Genomic DNA, 19,507 nt, shown 5'->3' with positions numbered 1-19,507 from the left:
TTTTTTTTTGCACGAGGTAAACCAATATCCATTTGAGCTTATCCAGTCTACAAAATGCCACTCTATAAGCAATGCAGTAAATAAATATTAAAGTATCCTCAAAATAAAAACATTTACTTCATGCACTGCCCCCGAACGAAATATCATTCCAATTCTAGAATATTTAAAACAAAACAAAAAAACAAATTGCGTCATCCCATACCCAGTGCCTCATTCACCTGATATAAAGGAGGATAAAAAAAAGTGGTTTGAGAGAAAGCCTCCTATAAAAGGGGCCTCAACTCAACTCATCTCAACCCCTGAGCTCTGACGTCATGACAACATGCACAACGTTCCTAACTCCCTCTCTGTGCAGACAACAAAGAATTTTACTCAATTTTTTTTATTTATTCCTTTTTTATTTTAAGCTTAGAATTGCATACTTCTAAATGCCAAAGCCAGGGGGGATGTGCTATGCGATCAGGCATGACATTTAGGGCCTTATGCAACTGAAACGCGCCTCTTCGATTCGATTTCATCGAGCCCGTTCGTTCGCTATTCGAATGTGACCGGTTTCCGAATTCAACTGTAACATTTACGCGCCATCGAACTGGAAGGGTTACCTTTCGAAGCGGGTCATCATTTTGAGAGGTCACGTGATAGCTTAGAATTATCAGCCAATCAAAAAATTGATAGTCGTTCCAGAAATAAATTTAACTAATACTTTTTAACTGTGACTTTTTACGATTATATAAACATATATTTTCGATATATTGAATCAGTGATACTTCGTAAATTGTTTTTATAAACATGGATGCAATTTTAAAGGAAACAAATTTACTTATGGAATTATTAAGAAGCAGAAAGGATTTAATTAGCAATTATATTAGTCCTTCGTCAACTTTAAAGTCAAAAAATGACGTTAAAAAGGAATGGGATTCATTGGCCCAAGAAATTTCATCATATGGCTTCGGCAAGCCAAGGACCGGAGCCGAAATTAAAAAAAAATGGCAAGATCTGAAGTGTAGAGTGAGAAAAAAGGCTTTGGCCATAAATAAATATAAATCAGGGACAGGTGGCGGGCCACCAGCTCCACCTTTGAGTGAATTGGACAGAAGTGTTATCGATGTTTTGGGTCCTGCTGCCTTCAGTGGTGTGCCACTCTGTTCAAACCTTGATTCTATTTCACTTCAACAACAGGTTAGTAATGATTTGCTTTTATTAACTTTTACTGATAATTTTATAGTACTGAACCTTAGAATTAGTTAATTTATTTAGTTAGGAATGCAAGTAATGGTTCGAATTTTATTTTTAAAAAATATATTCATATAGTTATCAAGATAATGCTTTATAAACTTTTATCAGCAAATATTGTTCACGCTAGATTTAATTTCTTTTAACAAAAGTATCTGGATTTTGCTATATATATATATATATATAATTTGATGTTTTAAAATGGTGATTGAATATTTCTAAAGATTAAACTATTATTGAGATATCTCACACATTATTAATTTTCTAGCTGTGTCACTGTTTTTGCTCTTGCAACAAAGCTTTACAGTTACTCAATTTTTTACACAGCTCTTGTTAGGTCCTTTCTTTGTTAGTTTAAGCAATTTGCTTGAAAATTTTAACAACAGAACTTATTATCAGCTAATAATATTTACTTTAAAATTATATAGCTGAAATACATATAGTATTTTTTTTATTTTATTATGGTTTTAATTATTTTAAATTTTCTTTGTGGTTATTAGGTTGTTCCCGAAGAATTATCAGCAGTGGAGCCTGAGTTTTCTGATATTGATTCTTCGGTTTTCATTAATGATGGTAAATCTAACCAGTATGCAGCAGTTGTGCCTCCATTGGCCTCTACTAGCCAGGAATACAACTTAACAGAAATGACACCACAAGCAGAAAAAACTCCAGTTTCTATTAAAAGTAAAAATTATCTCTTTGTGGATTGTTTCATTACACTGTGATTTGCATTTCGTTGTTAATTTTTAAGATCTAAACAGTCATAATATTTTCTGTTATAAAATGTTGATTTAAAAAATAGAATAATTTAGATAATGAAAAGATGATAACTTTTCTTTCTACATGCATATTTCATTTTTAGCTAAGCATAAATGTAATGTGTCAAAAACGTATTCAAAAATGTATTTAAAGAAATTAATAATTAACATACAGTCCAAAAAGTTATGTGACTTTATGAAAAGTTACGTCTGTCCCAAATCTACAGATTTGAACTCACAATTAATGAAAACACGTTTTATATTCTGATGTAGCATATAAATTTTTGTAAACCTCTGACTGATAATATTCAATTTATTATATTAGAAAAAAAATAATTATTCAGAATGAAACTATTGTCATATTGTTTTATACCCTTATACAACTGAAACATTATTCTTCGAACTTTAATGATCATTATAGGGTGGTGACTGTTGTTCAAGTGTTATATCATCAAAAATAAATTTTTAAATGTGATAAGTTTTTGAAAAAGTAATTGTAATTCTGTTGCCCAGAAAAAAATAATTTATCAAATGCTGGCAGTTAATATATATTAGCTCCAATTAATTATTTAAGCATGTGCTTAATAAAAAACTTTCACTGCATTCAAATGAAAATTAGATTGAAGAAACATATATCATTTGTAAGTTTTACTTTAGTTTAATTTAAAAGTTTTGGCAGAAATTTCAAGCTATTTTCTTTTGCCATTTAATCTCTATTTTAAATTTGATTACAGGCTCTACTTCAAGAGTAAGAAAATTTCGGAGGAAGCAACGGTCTTTAAAAAAGGGATCAGATGTACAAGAACTTTTAGACCTTAAAAGGAGATCCTTGAAAGTTAAGGAGAGAATGGCTAGAATTTTGGAAGTAAAAACCAGATTGAAGTGCATGAAGATGGGTGTCAACTTTGATGAAATGATAAATGAAATTCCATGAAATAAAATTATTTTATTTGACCATTATTAATGTCCATGTTTATTTATCCATCTATTTTACATATCTATAAAATTTTATGCTTTAAAATTTATGAAATTCACTAATTGATGTTTGGTAATAAATATTACAGTGCTTATTTTTTCTGTAAGAACAATATACATTTTGCCTTTGTCTTATAATTTTAAGTCATAATTTTGTCTTATATTTTTGTTAGTTTCTAATCTTATTTAGTTTGTTAGTTTCTAATCTCTTCAAATTAGTTTCTAATCTTTTCTGATTTTTTTAAACACCGAAAGCTTCTCAGAGCAATAAAATTGTAATATTAATTTTGTTTCCATGTTTGTTACCAAGTAGACTAAGAAAACGCCTTTTTTTTTTGGTTCACCAAAAATGTTTTATTTTTTAGGACATTTTTTAAAGACATTGATCTAATTTCTTGCAAATAAAAGAATTATGATATTCTGCTTATAAAATTGCTTTTGAAAAAAATTTTAAAATTAATTTTTAAATTAATATTAAATTTATAATATTTAATTATATTATATTAATATTAAAAGAAAACATATTAAACAATTTATTAATATTAAAAAATATGATGTTCCTTGAATTAATTCTGATTCTAAATAAAGACAATATTACAGAGTTTGTTCAGACATTACAAATTTTATATTAAACAAAAGATTCAGAAAAATGTACTACATCAAACAATTATTATACCATATTTGTAAGTAATAACACTATTAGCAAACAAGAGTCATAAAATTCTTTATCTTTCGCTTAGATTTTGAGCTATTGAACTACGTGCCAAACACCCTCTAGCATACACACTAGTATTTGTTGGCAAATCATCTGGTTCGTCATCATCATTGTCATCTTCTATATACTCCAACAAAGGAATATTTCTTTCAATGCAAATGTTGTGTAACACACAACAAGCCATGATTATCTGGCATGATTTAGATGGACTATATAATAAGTTGCCACCTGATTTATGAAGACACCTAAATCTTGATTTTAATACTCCATTACACCTCTCGACAGAACTCCGGAGGGATCTTAGTTTTTTATTGAAATTTTCTTCAATTGCAGTTGTGGGAGTATCATAGGGTTTTAACAACCAAGGCTCTAATGGATATCCGGCATCTCCAATTAAATAATCTGTGCCTGATGTTAATACTCTCCTCAATTCACAGGCAGCCCAAATGTATGCATCGTGAACACTACCTGGCCACCGTGCCACCACATTTGAAATTTTCAGATCTTTATCACATACCTAAATAGAAGTAGAGTAAAATTAGTAAATCTTCTAAAGTTCTTAAAAATAAGAAAAAAATATTTCTGATCCTGTCGAATTTTCCTAATGATTTCCGGTTCACAAGAGTTTGAATAAAATTTAACTATGCTAATATTTGAGAACACTAAGAATAAATTTTAAGTCGATAAGTAGACTACCAAAAAAATAAATGTTAAGTAGACTAAATAAATAAATGTTAAGTATTTTTGATTTTTATTTTCGTGGGATAAACACACAAGCAAGTAGAGCAGTGGTTTCCAACCTGTGGTGCACGCCCCCAATGGGGGAGCAATACTGTTGCAAGGAAGCGTGTAGCTGTTTTCAAAATATAATTTCAAATACAAACCAAAAAAAATCAAATGGGTGTCAAAAAATGAATAAGCAGTATACGTAATCCACAATTCTAACTGCTGATTTTTGGTGCACAAATGCTAAAACATCCCATTCATACTCTTCTTCAAATCAAAATATCTTGCTTTTGTGTTTGTAGCCGAGTACCGATGGGGGTGGAATCAAAAGTTAAGCACTGGCAACATCCCGGTTATTCTCGTGCTTACTTGCGCCAAACTTCAGTAAACAGAAGCTTTAATTTGTCAGTAGTCCCTACCTTATTATGTTGTAGTAGTATTAATTATATAACATTTTTTTGTTTTATTATATTTCTTATAATAAATATATTATATTAGGGTAGATAACTACAAACTGAATTTCAAATTTATGAAAAATTTTTTTTATATAAGCCTGAAATATATAACCCTGCAAATTACTTTGAAATGGTGGTGGATAAAAATTTACAAAATCGATTTTATTAAACAAAGAATCACAATAAATAAACCACCACTTCACATTATTTATTTTCTGTCCGGAGCGGCATATCTGCATAAATACAAAAAGTATATTTTGCCAATTTTTAATAATTTACAACTATAATAAAATCAACGAATTAAATTAACTTACTAATTGAACATTAATCGAAAAAATGCTTTTTCGATTTATGTACATAAACCAGTCATCTGATGGCGGTCTTTGAATCGGTATATGTGTCCCATCAATTATTCCCAATAGTCTTGGAAAGCCACTAGCTTCAAAAAATTTCATTCTTGTGTTCCGCTTCTCTTGGTCAGTAGAGGGAAATTTTATAAACATTGGAAGTATATCCACTAGAGCTTTCGTCACTCTACCCAAGCTTCTTGACACTGATGACTGCGACATCTCTGAAAATTTGCTGTCAGCAGTCACGCCTTGGAATGATCCTGAAGCAAGTAGACTGAGAGTCATTAATACCTAGAAAACCAAACAATATAAATATTTTAATAAGTAAATAAAATTCTTGAGAGCATCTAAACAGTGACTTATGATAAATCAAAAAAAGAAATAAAATAATCACACAGTGTAACATTTAATTCACACCTTACCAATTAGATAATTCTTTTTTTGTGCACACTAAAAATACCTTTACCTTCTAGATGTAAGTAGTACACATGCATAGATACATACTTTTCAAAAAGCATTTTATTTAAATAATATTTTAATAAAAAAAATTTCTTTTTACAAACCATCACTCGTGAAATTGTACTTTATTTAACATAAAGTACTACTAATACCAGTAGGTCTTATATGCTAGAGAAATTTGTCAAACACAATAACCAAATAAAGTTTAAATTAGCCATTATTTAATAATTTAATATATATATATATATATATATGTATATATATATAGAGAGAGAGAGAGAGAGCCCAGACATGTTTCTGTTCCAGAATATACTACTATTAAACTTCTTTAATCTTTAAATTTATTTCAAAATCAAATTTTTTCACAAATAAATAAATGATATAAATAATTGGCATGATGTAAATGATTTATTTCTAGATATATTCATTACTAAAATAAATATTTGTTAAAATCATTACATAATAGCTTTAAAAATAAATCAAAACTTGAAGCTAGAAATTTTATACTGTATAAATATTTTGATGAAAAATAATATTCAAAACTAAACATTAAAGTTTTTTTTTGCAACTTAAAACAATAACAAAACGGAAGTGTAAATAAATTTTTTTATTTCATTAGGGCCCATGCGTTTTGACATAGCATAAGTGATTACAGTGACAATATTTTTCAAAATTAATGTGAAAGGTAATCCTTTACTGTTTACTAAGTGCAAGGTAATGTTTTCTACTACACAAACTTTTAAGATTTTTGACCTGATAGAAGATATAAGTTAAAATGGGTAATAAATATGTTAAATTACTGCTTACAGTTTACATGAGATAGAAAAAGTAAACAAACAAAAATATCTTACCTGTTGTTCAACGGTATGGCCTGATGTCTTTAGCTTTATTTTGCTCTCTAACAAGTCACACACATATAAATAAGATTCTCGAGTCAAGCGATAGCGGCTTATAAATTGCTCTTCTGAAAGATCAAGAGGATTCATATAATCCCGTAAATATCTCGGGATTTTATTTTTTATTTTTTCGTTTCGTAAAAGAAGTAAAAAATCCGCCATTGTAATCGTCAACAAACACCACGATACAATTCTGGCCTGTGATTGGTCAGAGAAGTTCTATCGAACCTCAACCTTCGAAGTCAAGCTATCGTGCTGGTCACGTGATAAAAAACGTTCGTAACGTTTCAGTTGAATTAAGAAACACGCATTTTTTCGAACCGATCGAGAAGTAACCAGTCGTTCGATCGAATTTTGTTTCAGTTGCATAGGGCGCTTAATCCTGATTCAGTATCTTGGATGCACCCCTATGTACACAATCCTTCCTCCTCCGAGTCAATTGTTCTATCGAATGTTTGACCGCTCATTCGTGACCCAATGGCTATTGGTGAGGTTGTAAAAGAATTGATTTAAATCGAAAGCAACTGCTACTTTTTTAATTAAAAGAGCCCTTCTAAAGATTAAAAAGAAACCGAAAATTAAAACAGTTTTAATAACAGTTGGTAAAGTTGGGTGACCAAACTTTCTAGGAACTTCTGTATCATATCAACAATTATTAAGAGTGCCACTATCTAAATAAAAATTATGAGTGCCACTGTCAATATTATTAAAAAAAAATTTTAAATCTGAAGATAATAAATGTCATTTATAAGCAGATTATGAATTTTTTTTTGAAAAATATTAACTATAGGCTAATTATAGATTTTTAAGCAAAAAATGCTTTTTATGTGCTGATTACAAAATATCACGTAATTAGATTTTTTTTTATGAAAGCCCATTTAGAGATGAAGTCTTGAAAAATTAATACAATAAATAAAAACACAGTAGAATATTAGGTTTTAATGTTAATAAATATTTTTAAGGGTTCAGACAGTTTTAGGATGTGTTCAAAATAAAAATTAATTCTTCAAACATAAAATTTTAAGTAATTATTAAATAATCAGCACATAATTAATGGCTTACAAACTTTGGCGAAGTTTTAGAAGACATCATTTTTTTAAAAAAATCGAACCCTGAATAGTGATGAAGTCTTGAAAAAATAATACAATAAATAAAAACTGAGCCGTTGTGGCTTAGGGCAGTGTTTCCCAAAGAGTGGTACGCGTACCCCTAGGGGTACGGGAACAGTTTAGCGGGGGTACGCGCTCTAATGCAACATATCTTGCAACAAACAAAAATTTCGCAAAATTTTATTTGAAAATAAAGCTATCCATGAAAATTTACGATTACGTATTTTTCTATTGGCTATTTTTTGTTGAGTTAACAGTTAATAATTAGTGGTATCAACAGCCAGTTGTGATTTTTAATTTTTGTGCAATTTTTTATAGTAAAAAATACATTCATTTTTTAATTAGTGGTACACAGAGTTACGAAAAATTTAGAAAGGGTACACAAAAGTCAAAAGTTTGGGAAACACTGGCTTGGAAATTCGTATCGATGGGATCGATACGAATTTCGCACCCGGCTCGCACCGACCACAGTCATGACGAAAAATTATCCTCAGTGGTAGAGAGATCACGGGTTAGAGTCCCCTTACAGTAAGGGTAACCTAGGAATATTTCTGTCGTTTTCCTCTCTATGTAACGCAAATGCGGGTTAGTTCTGTCAAAAAGTTTAAGACAAAAGCAAATTTCTTCCAAAACTTGATAAAGGAATTCCCTTGTCTTCTGGATTGGGTTCAAAATTACAAGGCTATGAAGTTGAACGTAAGTCGTAAACCCAAAATTCAGCTATTCAACGACGGTTATGAAATAAAATAAAAACTAAGTAGAATCTAAGGTTTTAAAAACATTTTTAAGTGTTTAGATATTTAGTATTAGAATAAAAACAAATTTTTGAAATATATAATTTTAAGTAGTTATTATATAATCAGCACATAATTAATGGTTTGCAAACTAGGCAAAGTTTCAAAAAACATAATTTTTTAATTTTAAAATTTTTTTTAAAAATAATCCTGAATAGTGATGAAATTTTGAGAAAATAAAACAATAAATAAAAACTAAGTAGAATCTTATGTTTCAATGTTAATAAACATTTTTAAGGGTTTAGCCAGGCAGGATGTGCTTAAAATAAAAAACGAATTTTTGAACCACATAATTTTAAGTAGTTATTCAATAATCGGCACTTAATTAATGATTTACGTACTTTGGCAAGACGTCATTTTTTTTTAAAAAAAAAAACTTCTCTTCTTTTTTTTTTTTTTTTTTCAATAAGTTGACTTTTTAATAATTTCCAGTGTTAAAACTCTGCACGTGTACTTCTGTTTAGCTATCCATGACATAGTTCGACATTTGGAATTACTAGGAGTTATTTTTGTTTTAATGCGTGATTATTAAAGAACTTGAAACATGTATTGAGAATCTTCTACTAATATAATGGATTTAAAAACTTACGGTATGTAAGGGTAAGACAGATTGTGGACACTTTTTAAGATAGAAGCAAATAATTGTTGACTAATTTAAATGCAAAAAAAAGGGGGGGGGACATATCGAAAAATATTTGTCAGAAAAGTTCAAAAAAGTTAAAACAGTTTATTTTCAAATATTTTTATAGTAACTTTTTAGGCAAAAAATGCTAGACATCAAAAGTCATATGAAAAGTGTATTTATTCAATAAAAATTAAAAGTAGAAATCCTAGCCAAGACAACGATTTTAACTTTTATTTTTACTAAACTCACAAAAAAACTATACAGCATATAGGCTTGAGGGACATAGTAACACATTTGCCGTAGGTGATATTTAACATCAAACTGTTTCTTGGTATAGTTTCGAGGTAGGCACTTAACAAGTTTTTGAAATTTTTAACTAGAACACAGCCAAAAAATCAATCAGAAAAATTCTACTCCGCCTAATTTATTCGAAACACTTCATTAACAGAAACATCTTAATCGTCGTGTGTTTGACCAATAACGTTTTTCTAAAGAAATTTTTTAAAAAATTTATTAATTTTCAATTAAAATTTTTGAGCAAGTTTGAAAAACGTGTCTTTTTTATAGGCCCTAAGCCCTTATAACATGTATAATTTTACAATTAAAGTTACAAAATTTAATTTTCATATTACCATTTAGTATACATTAGACAACATGTTTAAAGTACTTAAACTACTAAATGTAATAAAACATTAAAAAAAATTAGATGTAAGCTGTTTAATTTTAAAGACGATCAGATGAAAGTTCAATAAGTTATCGAACTCGTCGTTTATAGATATTATATTGTTGTTCATAGGAAATTTTTTATAACGTTTATAGTTTTTCAATTAAAGTTATCAGACCTAATTTTAATATCATCTATTTGGTATATGTTCCACAACATGATTAAAATACTTTAATAAAAGCAATAAAACTTCAGTAAACAAAAATTAGATACATAGCATACAAGCTATTTAATTTTTAAGAAAATCAGAAGAAAGTTCGAAAAGTTATCGAATTCATCGTTTATAAATATTTTCAGCAAAAAATATTACGTCTTTGCTGATACATGTGTTTCATTTATTAATTTTTTATTTATAATAGAACATTGTATAAGTATGAAATTTTTTTTTTGCCATTATAAGATCAATTAATCCACTAAAAATAAGTCTATTTATTGATAAATCTCCAATATCCAGTTTCTTAAGAAATTTTTTTTCTTCTACTTAATAGATCCTAAATTAAATACTAAATAAACATATTTAGACCTAATGCACGCTGTAATGCACATTGCATCTAACATTACAGCGTATTTTAAATTTAAAAAAATTTAAAAAATCATCCGCTAGATTAAGATATTATTTTCTTTCTTTGCAATAGGTTTCAATTAAACGTTAACGAGCGAAATTGTAAAAAATGTAGAATCAAACAGTATACTTTAGACATAACATACTATATTTAGACCTAATATAGCAAATTTAGACCTAGCATAACAGCTTATTTAGATTTAACATAATATATTTAGCCATAATATAGCATGTTTAAAACTAGGATAAGAGCTTATTTTGACCTAACATTTCACCATTTTTAGATTTAAAAAAAAAAAACATTGATATTCACTTGCTAAAAAATATTTACGTTTTTAATATGTTTTAAATTAAGCACTAAATATTTAATATAAATTAAATATACTAATAATTAATTATACTATATAATTAAATATACTAATTTAAAGTAAAATCGTATATTTCAGAACTAACATAAAATAGTTAGCATATTTGGACACATCATGAAAGCTTATTTAGACCTAACATAATATATTTAGCCATAGCACATCATATTTAGTAGCATAACAGCTTATTTAAACCTAACATAACAGCATTTTTAAATCCAAAAAAGAAAAAGAAAAAAAAAACACCGATATTTATTTGCCAAATAATTCGCTTTCCTATTTAAAAGGTTTTAAATTAACACTAAATAAAACCTGTCATTTTAACTACTTGCGAAATTTCATATAACGTATAGTCAAACAGAAACTTTGACCTTAAAATATATTTGACTTTAAAATAACAATTTAATCGAAGCTATTAATCAGAACAAGACTCCATGCTGGTTTCCAGAATTCCTAAAAAAGGAGGTAGATGAAAAAGTTCATTTTCTAAGACATTTCCACCGTCTAAAGTCAAGGTCAGCTATGAAATCTTATCGAGGGGTCTGCCGATGTTCGTCCCTTTATTTCCCTCAGAGAGCATCTGCAAGATGCCGGCTTTGTTAGTTTTGAGGGGAAGGGGGTTCACCAGGGCCTCTTACAACCTTAACTTGGGGCCCATAACCATTGCAAAAACAAAAAAGGCCCCATTTTTTTTTTACTAAGGCTTCTAAAATAATAACAGAAAAATACACCTTTAAAAAGGAAAAAGCAAAATGGCGAAAAAGGGCAAATAAAATTTATTATGGCTGATAGCTATATTGCCTGGGGAAAGTTGATTGACTTCAGAATAATCTTTCCCTCTTACAGTCGTATTCACAGCATTGCATTCTGATATATTGCTGCTGCATTCTTTCAATGCAGAATACAGCATTCAAAACTGCATCAATGTGTTAGAATGTGCAGCAATCCAAAAATATCACAAATTCACAGCAATATGTTACCATAAAGCATATATAATTATGCATGCGTGAATTAGTTTTCATGTTTCAGAATTTAAAATGCGTGTATGACTTCGTACAAGTGTATTGCGTTAAAAATGATTATCATTTCAATGCATTTATGAATTCCATTTTTTGCACCATTCCCGACGTGTGAATTTCTGTTAACGAATTCGACATTACATTAATGCATTATAGCTTTATATATCTATATTTTGTTGCAAATACTTCAATAATGCATTTATATATTTGTGCATTCCATTTATGGAGACACATTTCCTTACATGTGAATTTTCGTAGACAAATTTTGCATTATATTAATGCTTATAAATCTACTTTGTGATAAAAATGATTCCTTATTTTAATGCAATCATAACTTAGTAGATTCTTGCAATGCATACAGAATTCCTTATTAATAAGCTTTTGTTATTAACTATTGCACAATATTAATCTCTTAATTACTTATTTGAGGGCAGGAATTACGTCAAAAATATTAAGCTTAATACTAACAATTACATAGTTGTTAATTAAATACAACATGAACTACATGGAATGCGTGCGAATCCGTTTTCAGTCATTCACAGGAACAACCCAGGATGCGATTTTTTTATCCAGCGACTTTCAACGAACATGCTCTTCTGTCTGGTGTTTTCCTAAATACAAATATGCAAAAATAACTTGATTCTTGGCTTTATTTTAGTTTAGGTTGCAAATTTTAAAAGAAATAAAAGCTTGTATTATAATTGGAACCAACTATAGCCAAGAGAATAATCGACAAAAAAGAGAAAGCGAGTATTTTAAATCCGATGAATTATAAATTAGCACCCGGAACCATCCCCATCTTGACGAAAAGAAACTCTTACCCCTGCACCATCACGTCATGCGGAGCAAACGGTTCAAAACTCAAATTAAAATCTGCTATAGAACTTTCAGAATAAAACAAAAATAATGAAAAAAAACTTAATTGTTGACTTACCAAAAATTTTTTATTATTTATTAAGAGAAGTATCGTAAAAAAAACTCAAAGCTCACTTTCTAGCTAAAATTCATACGATTTCTTGACGGTGTGTCAAGATAACAAAATGGAATTTGTTGAATCGGCAAAAGTTATTTCTTAGAGTGAGGACATTTAAAAATTGAAAACTACAGATAAGTATAAAAAATTGAATGGCATTTTTCTTTTAAACCAAGTAACATTTTTTCCTGGAAATTGCGTAAACAGTAACTTTAGTCACAGTCCTTAAACTGTTTTAAAATCCCAATAACAACACAATGCAATTGTTCCGAGAAGAAAACTAACTAAAAATAACTCAGTGGGCATGTGCTTTAAGAAATAAGAAGAAGAATTATAAACATAACATAGAAAGCACAACAGATGCCATGCGATTCTACAAGAAGTAAAAAAAAAAATTAAAAAGCTCTAGCTGGAGGAGTTGAAATACCCGTTGCTTACTCAAAGTTGTAAACAGAGTAATGCGATGAAAAATAAACGCAGGGCGGACCACCGTAGAAAAAGACAAATGCTTCTATTCTGGGTAACATGGGACCTACCATCAGTTATCGCTTGGCAGAAAACAACGCGTAAAGAAAAATCGTTTGGTCATTGCTCGACGCCTTTTAGGTGTTTCGAAATTTCTTTGTCTCCTGTGGCAACGATAATTTTTCAAATCGACAATCAGATTTTTGGTCTCACACATTACGAGGGAATATAGACTAAAGTAGAAAGAAAGAAACAGTAAATAATCACTTTTCTAAGATAACTAATACTTTGTTAGTTGAGGCTAACATGGTTTATAACCATAATTAACGTTGGCCACAATCAGATTTTTGGTCTCACACATTACGAGGGAATATAGACTAAAGTAAAAAGAAAGAAACAGTAAATAATCACTTTTCTAAAGTAACTAACACTTTTTTTTGTTAAGGCTAACATGGTTTATAATCATAATTAACGTTACCCACAATCAGATTTTTGGTCTCACACATTACGAGGGAATATAGACTAAAGTAAAAAGAAAGAAATAGTAAATAATCACTTTTCTAAGGAAACTAATACTTTTTTTGTTAAGGCCAACATGGTTTATAATCATAATTAACGTTAGCCACAATCAGATTTTTGGTCTCACACATTACGAGGGAATATAGACTAAAGTAGAAAGAAAGAAACAGTAAATAATCACTTTTCTAAGGTAACTAATACTTTGTTAAGGTTAACATGGTTTATAACCGTAATTAACGTTAGCCACAATCAGATTTCTGGTCTCACACATTGCGAAGGAATATAGACTGAAGTATAAAGAAAGAAACAGTAAATAATCACTTTTCTAAGGTAACTAATACTTTTTTTGTTAAGGCTAACATGGTTTATAATCATAACGTTAGCCACAATCAGATTTTTGGTCTCGCACATTACGAGGGAATATAGCCTAAAGTAGAAAGAAAGAAATAGTAAATAATCACTTTTCTAAAGTAACTAATACATTTTTTTGTTAAGGCTAACATGGTTTATAATCATAATTAACGTTAGCCACAATCAGATTTTTGGTCTCACACATTACGAGGGAATATAGACTAAAGTAGAAAGAAAGAAATAGTAAATAATCACTTTTCTAAGGAAACTAATACTTTTTTTGTTAAGGCTAACATGGTTTATCATCATAATTAACGTTAGCCACAATCAGATTTTTGGTTTCACACATTACGAGGAATTATAGACTAAAGCAAAAAGAAAATGACAGTAAATAATAAGCTAAGATAATTGAAGATAACAACAATTTTTTTTCATAAAGTCTATAGTTAATAACTTTACCCACAATGAATGAATTAAACTGATAGGGTTCTGTAAAAAGAAATAACTAAATAGAATTTATAGGGTGACAATTGTGGTGGTTGAAATTTATTTTGTGTAAAAGCTTTTAAGGTAATTTATTTATAATATCTAATGATTACCATTAAGTTGAAATTAAAGCAAATAGCACCAAGAAGCATGAACTTGCAACATCACTAGCAAAAACATATAATAACATCATCCATTTCTATTGTCATTTAAATAAAAACATTGATTCACGAACAACGCATGTATTCGGTAAAAAAAATAAAAAATTTAAAAATACACGAGAAAAAAAATCTAATTCTTGGCTGCAAAGACCGTAAATTTTTCAGTTCTCACGAAATTTTTCAAGCTAGATCAACGCAAATGCACGATTATCAACGCACAATTTAATTGAAATAACTATAAACATTTAAAGCAAACAAAAATGCAACTGCAAATTTATTCTATATTTATAATAGTATGGTCAGCATCTACACATATGATCTCTGATGCGTATACTGGACACTGTAATTGTCATCGATGAAAAACAAACACTTCCACACGTCATTAGTAAAACCACTTCCCATATCTTTTGCAGCGAAAAGCAAATAAAAGTAAGATCCACATCAACAATAAACATTAACAATAGTTCAACTTAACCCTCGTGGTGATATGCCCGACTAAACTCCAGTAAGCTCCATGGAATAAGTGATGATTTTCTAAGAAACAGAATGTTTAGAGAATTTCTTGTTTATTTTACCAATAATCAATCTTACTATTCCCGTAAGAGTACGAGATATTTTTAAAAAAAAATATTTTGTTCTCAATTAATTGAGAAATGGTTTTGTAATTTAAAAACATTTCACCAATTATTTATCACCAATTATTTATCACCAATTATTATTCACCAATTATATAATCAAAAACATTTCCCTTCCTAACCAAATTGATCAAATAAATCTTTCCAAGAGTTCCGGAGTCAGGTGACAATACAAGTCTCAATTGCTTCACAACTCAGAATTTATTATCATAATATCACCAATCCAAAATTTCAATCACTTCTTGACTCGTTAGAATTTTCAAAACTGAACTGAAACATATTGTTGGTTCATAATAAGAATCTCAAGTGTTGCCTGACCACTATATATAGAATTTATATCATTGTTTTATAGCTAATTAGAATAAATCATAGAAGAAAATTTCGATCATTTTTCGATTAGTCAGAGAGCTGAAAGTTTAACTGGAACTCTGTGCTTGATGCAAGTGCAATTCATAATTGATAAATGATTCAAGTAAAATTTATCGCAAGTAGAAATTTTCACAACTTGCCAACGTAAACTAAACTGAAAGATACAAAACTAAAATGAGAAAAATAATAAAGTTTAAAACTTTAAACACTACGTTTATGAAGTAGTTTAAGAAGGTTGGTTTGTCAGACTTGAAACGTAAAACGTAGGGAGTATCACCATCGTAATTAACATATACCATAACCCTCCTAAGTCTTCCAAAATTGATGTGATCTACATTTTTCGTTTTAGGTCTAACATAACTAAATTTATTTTCTCCTTTTCAGTCTGTTTAAAAAAAAAAGTTTTTTCTAAAACAAAATTTTTTTTTAAAATTCTATCGCTAACTTTAATCTAAATATCACTTACAAAAAGCAAAATTACGTTATTATTGAAAAACACTTAGCAGTATAAAGATATGTTTAATTCATAAAACAAATATTTATTTTGTTACTAATATATGTTTATTGTTTTTAAATCATTTATGCATGGTTCTTATTTAGTAACCTTTGATAAATGCTTCGTGAGCCAAACGATACCTGTTAAATGCCTAAAATTGGTTAACAAACCACGGACACGCCAAAATCGTTTACGGTAGATTGCATTTTCTATGAAGAAAAAAATTCCTGATATTTTTCAAAATGCATAATACTTTCCTCACAGGATGTGCTTATTTGTTGATGGAAGATAATGCTTTGCTTTTCGCCAAGTACGGAGGATGAACAGGACAATTAGCTAACAGATGAAGCGACTTATGATCTACAAAGCATACACACGGTTTGTTTTTTTCATTCACGATTCATTTAGGTGTATTTTTCGACAGGTGGGAATATTTGATAAGGAATACCTGAGCTACTCGCGAGGATATTTTCTTTTACCACCATGATACTGTCAACCGGAAATGAAAATTGTTTTGATTCCCACGAGTCTGTTGCCACCTAAAATTAATAATATGATAAAATTCTCAATATATATGCATTTTCCCCCCTTTTATTTCAAAAGAACATTCAAATGACTAAAATTGTTCATAGATTATTGTTAAATGGAGAAAAAAAATTCGCGAAAAATTACACTACTGTACGATAATGATATAGGTATTTAAACCATTGATTTGGCATTCATACGGTAATGAATTACTGGAAATTCTGTTTTTCAAAATTTTAGTTCTTATCACTTCAAATCTAGAGAAAAATACGGAACTGAAAAGTAAATTTATCCGAATAAACGGTTTTTATGCCTTGATCTAAAGTTACATCATAAAATCTGCAAAATTTACTTGATTTATCAATTTTGTCACGCATGATAAAACCATATTTTATTGTTAACTTTCCAAGATCATTAACAAAGCACTTCGGTTAAAACTACCTAGCTCTTAGTTTTCCCATAGAGGCAGAAACGCGGTAAACTTTACCATATTCTGGTGGTTTTGATCATGTTTTTTTTCTTCAGTGTAGATATTACTAAATAAATTTAGTCATTAAGATATTTTGAATGTTAAATTTATTGTTATGAGAAACAAATTGTACAATTTCAATCAAATCTACATCACTCATTAAAGTTAAACCTAAATTTCAAAATTAATTTAAATTCAGAACTGTTATTCATGAAAACGGGACTGTATTGGAACTGGACTGGCGGTAACTAATTCTATTATTTCTAAATCGACTTTGCAATTTAAGTTATTCCACGTTATTGATATTATATGAGAAAATTTTTCAATTAAATTATTCTATTACTGTCATAAAAGACTCGCTTTTGTAAACTCAAAACCGTCACTTAGAGAAATAAAAGATGCTTTATTGGAATTAACTAGTTCGTCACTTCTAAATCGAATTCGCAATTAAAGTTATTCAATATTAAGTTTATTATTAGAGAATATTTTTTTACTGAAATATAGCATAACACATAGCATAAATTCAAAATTTTTTCCAACTCAAAACAGTTGCTTTAAGAAAAAGTTATAACAGTTAAATATACACAACTTTTTAATGCTAGAGAAAACTTCCCAATCAAAATATTTCATAACTCTCATAAAAGTCAAACAAAAATTTAAAAAAAATTTAAACTCAAAACCTTTGTATACAGGAAAGAAGCTGTCTTAGCATAACATAGCTCTGTTGGAATTAAATTTTAAATTAAATGATGCATTTAATTTATAATAGTTCGCAAAAACTTTTCAATTTAATTTATTCTTCATCCTTCATTAAAGTTAAACATAATTCGTAAAATTTTTTAAAAAGTTCAAACAAATCGCTCACAGAATAAAAGCTGTATTGCAAACCAAATAACTGTCTGACAATTCTACCTTGGTTTTCAACTAAATATTAAGTTGAATTTATTATTGTTATAAAACTTTGCAACCAAATATATTCTTAGTTAAATGCACAAATATTATGGAAAATTGTGCAATTAAATTAATTCTTTCCTCCCTCATTAAACTTCAAAATAAATTAAAAAACTTCGTTCAGAGAAAGAAAACTGTAGTGGAACTAAACTTAGCAATTAAACATTATTAGTTAAATTTATTATTGTTCAAAAAACTTTGAAATTAAATACATTATTCATTAAATGTACAATTATTAAAGATAACTATGCAATTAAATTTATTCTTCAACCTTCATTAAACTTAAAAATAAATTCAATAATTTTGTTTGGAGAAGAGAAACTGTTACGGAACTAGATCGTTCTGACAATTTAACCTCGATTTTCAATCAAATACTCCTAGTTAAATTTATTCTGATTCTAAAACTTTGCAATTAAATATATTCTTAATTAAATGTACAATTATTATAGATAACTATGTAATTAAATTTATTTTTCATCCTTCATTAAATTTAAAAATAAATTCAAAACGTTCGTTTGGAGATAAGAAACTGTTATAGAACTAAATCGTTCTGACAATTTAATCTCGATTTTCAATAAAATATTCCTAGTTAAATTTATTCTAATTAGAAAACTTTGCAATTAAATATATTCGTAATTAAATGTACACCTATTATAGATAACTATACAATTAAATTTATTCTACATTAAACTTAAAAATAAATTCAAAACGTTCGTTTGGAGAAAAGAAACTGCAATGGAAACAGATCGTTCTGACAATTTAACCTCTATTTTCAATCAAATATTCCTAGTTAAATTTATTCTTAGTCGAAAACTTAGCAATTAAATATATTCTCAATTAAATGTACAATTATTATAGATAACTATACAATTAAATTTATACATAACTCATTAAACTTAAAAATAAATTCAAAAATTTTGTTTGGAGAAAAGAAACTGTTACGGAACTAGATCGTTCTGACAATTTAACCTCGATTTTCAATCGAATATTCCTAGTTAAATTTATTCTGATTCTAAAACTTTGCAATTAAATATATTCTTAATTAAATGTACAATTATTATAGATAACTATACAATTAAATTTATTCTACATTAAACTTAAAAATAAATTCAAGAATTTCGTTTGGACATAAGAAACTGTTATGGAACTAAATCGTTCTGACAATTTAATCTCGATTTTCAATCAAATATTGCTAGTTAAATTTATTCTTATTCGGAAACTTAGCAATTAAATAAATTCTTAATTAAATGTACAATTATTATAGATAACTATACAATTAAATTTATTCTACATTACTCATTAAATTTAAAAATAAATTCAAAAACTTCGCTTGCAGAAAAGA

General features: G+C 28.3%; 3 protein-coding genes across 13 annotated transcripts in view; 1 reads left to right on the top strand and 2 right to left on the bottom strand.

Annotated features, from left to right (window-relative positions):
• The window catches only part of LOC107437615 (forkhead box protein P1), a 403,975-nt gene that overhangs the window by 300,505 nt on the left and 83,963 nt on the right, over positions 1–19,507 (bottom strand). The window lies entirely within an intron of this gene.
• Positions 649–2,951, top strand: LOC122269726 (nuclear apoptosis-inducing factor 1). The gene is made up of 3 exons (XM_043044146.2): positions 649–1,179; positions 1,734–1,917; positions 2,726–2,951. The coding sequence occupies exons 1-3, from the start codon at positions 790–792 to the stop codon at positions 2,923–2,925; spliced, it is 774 nt and encodes a 257-aa protein (XP_042900080.1). The 5' UTR covers positions 649–789; the 3' UTR covers positions 2,926–2,951.
• On the bottom strand, positions 3,569–6,859 carry LOC122269725 (putative nuclease HARBI1). The gene is made up of 3 exons (XM_043044144.2): positions 6,523–6,859; positions 5,177–5,503; positions 3,569–4,198 (listed from the first exon to the last, which is right to left on the bottom strand). The coding sequence occupies exons 1-3, from the start codon at positions 6,727–6,729 to the stop codon at positions 3,692–3,694; spliced, it is 1,041 nt and encodes a 346-aa protein (XP_042900078.1). The 5' UTR covers positions 6,730–6,859; the 3' UTR covers positions 3,569–3,691.

Source organism: Parasteatoda tepidariorum, chromosome 10, assembly GCF_043381705.1.
Source record: "Parasteatoda tepidariorum isolate YZ-2023 chromosome 10, CAS_Ptep_4.0, whole genome shotgun sequence".
Classification (NCBI taxonomy): Eukaryota; Metazoa; Arthropoda; class Arachnida; order Araneae; family Theridiidae; genus Parasteatoda; species Parasteatoda tepidariorum.
The sequence above is the reverse complement of the archived record's forward strand: the minus strand, read 5'-3'. Positions and strand labels throughout refer to the sequence as shown.

Bases quoted from the DNA above. Each gene is read 5' to 3' on its own strand.
- LOC122269725 (XM_043044144.2), bottom strand. From the start codon at position 6,729: ATGGCGGATTTTTTACTTCTTTTACGAAACGAAAAAATAAAAAATAAA. The intron at 5,504-6,522 runs GTAAGATATTTT...TTGGTTTTCTAG, and splicing joins GCCATACCGTTGAACAACAG to GTATTAATGACTCTCAGTCT. The intron at 4,199-5,176 runs GTAAGTTAATTT...ACTTCTATTTAG, and splicing joins TTTCGATTAATGTTCAATTA to GTATGTGATAAAGATCTGAA.
- LOC122269726 (XM_043044146.2), top strand. From the start codon at position 790: ATGGATGCAATTTTAAAGGAAACAAATTTACTTATGGAATTATTAAGA. The intron at 1,180-1,733 runs GTTAGTAATGAT...TGTGGTTATTAG, and splicing joins CTATTTCACTTCAACAACAG to GTTGTTCCCGAAGAATTATC. The intron at 1,918-2,725 runs GTAAAAATTATC...ATTTGATTACAG, and splicing joins AACTCCAGTTTCTATTAAAA to GCTCTACTTCAAGAGTAAGA.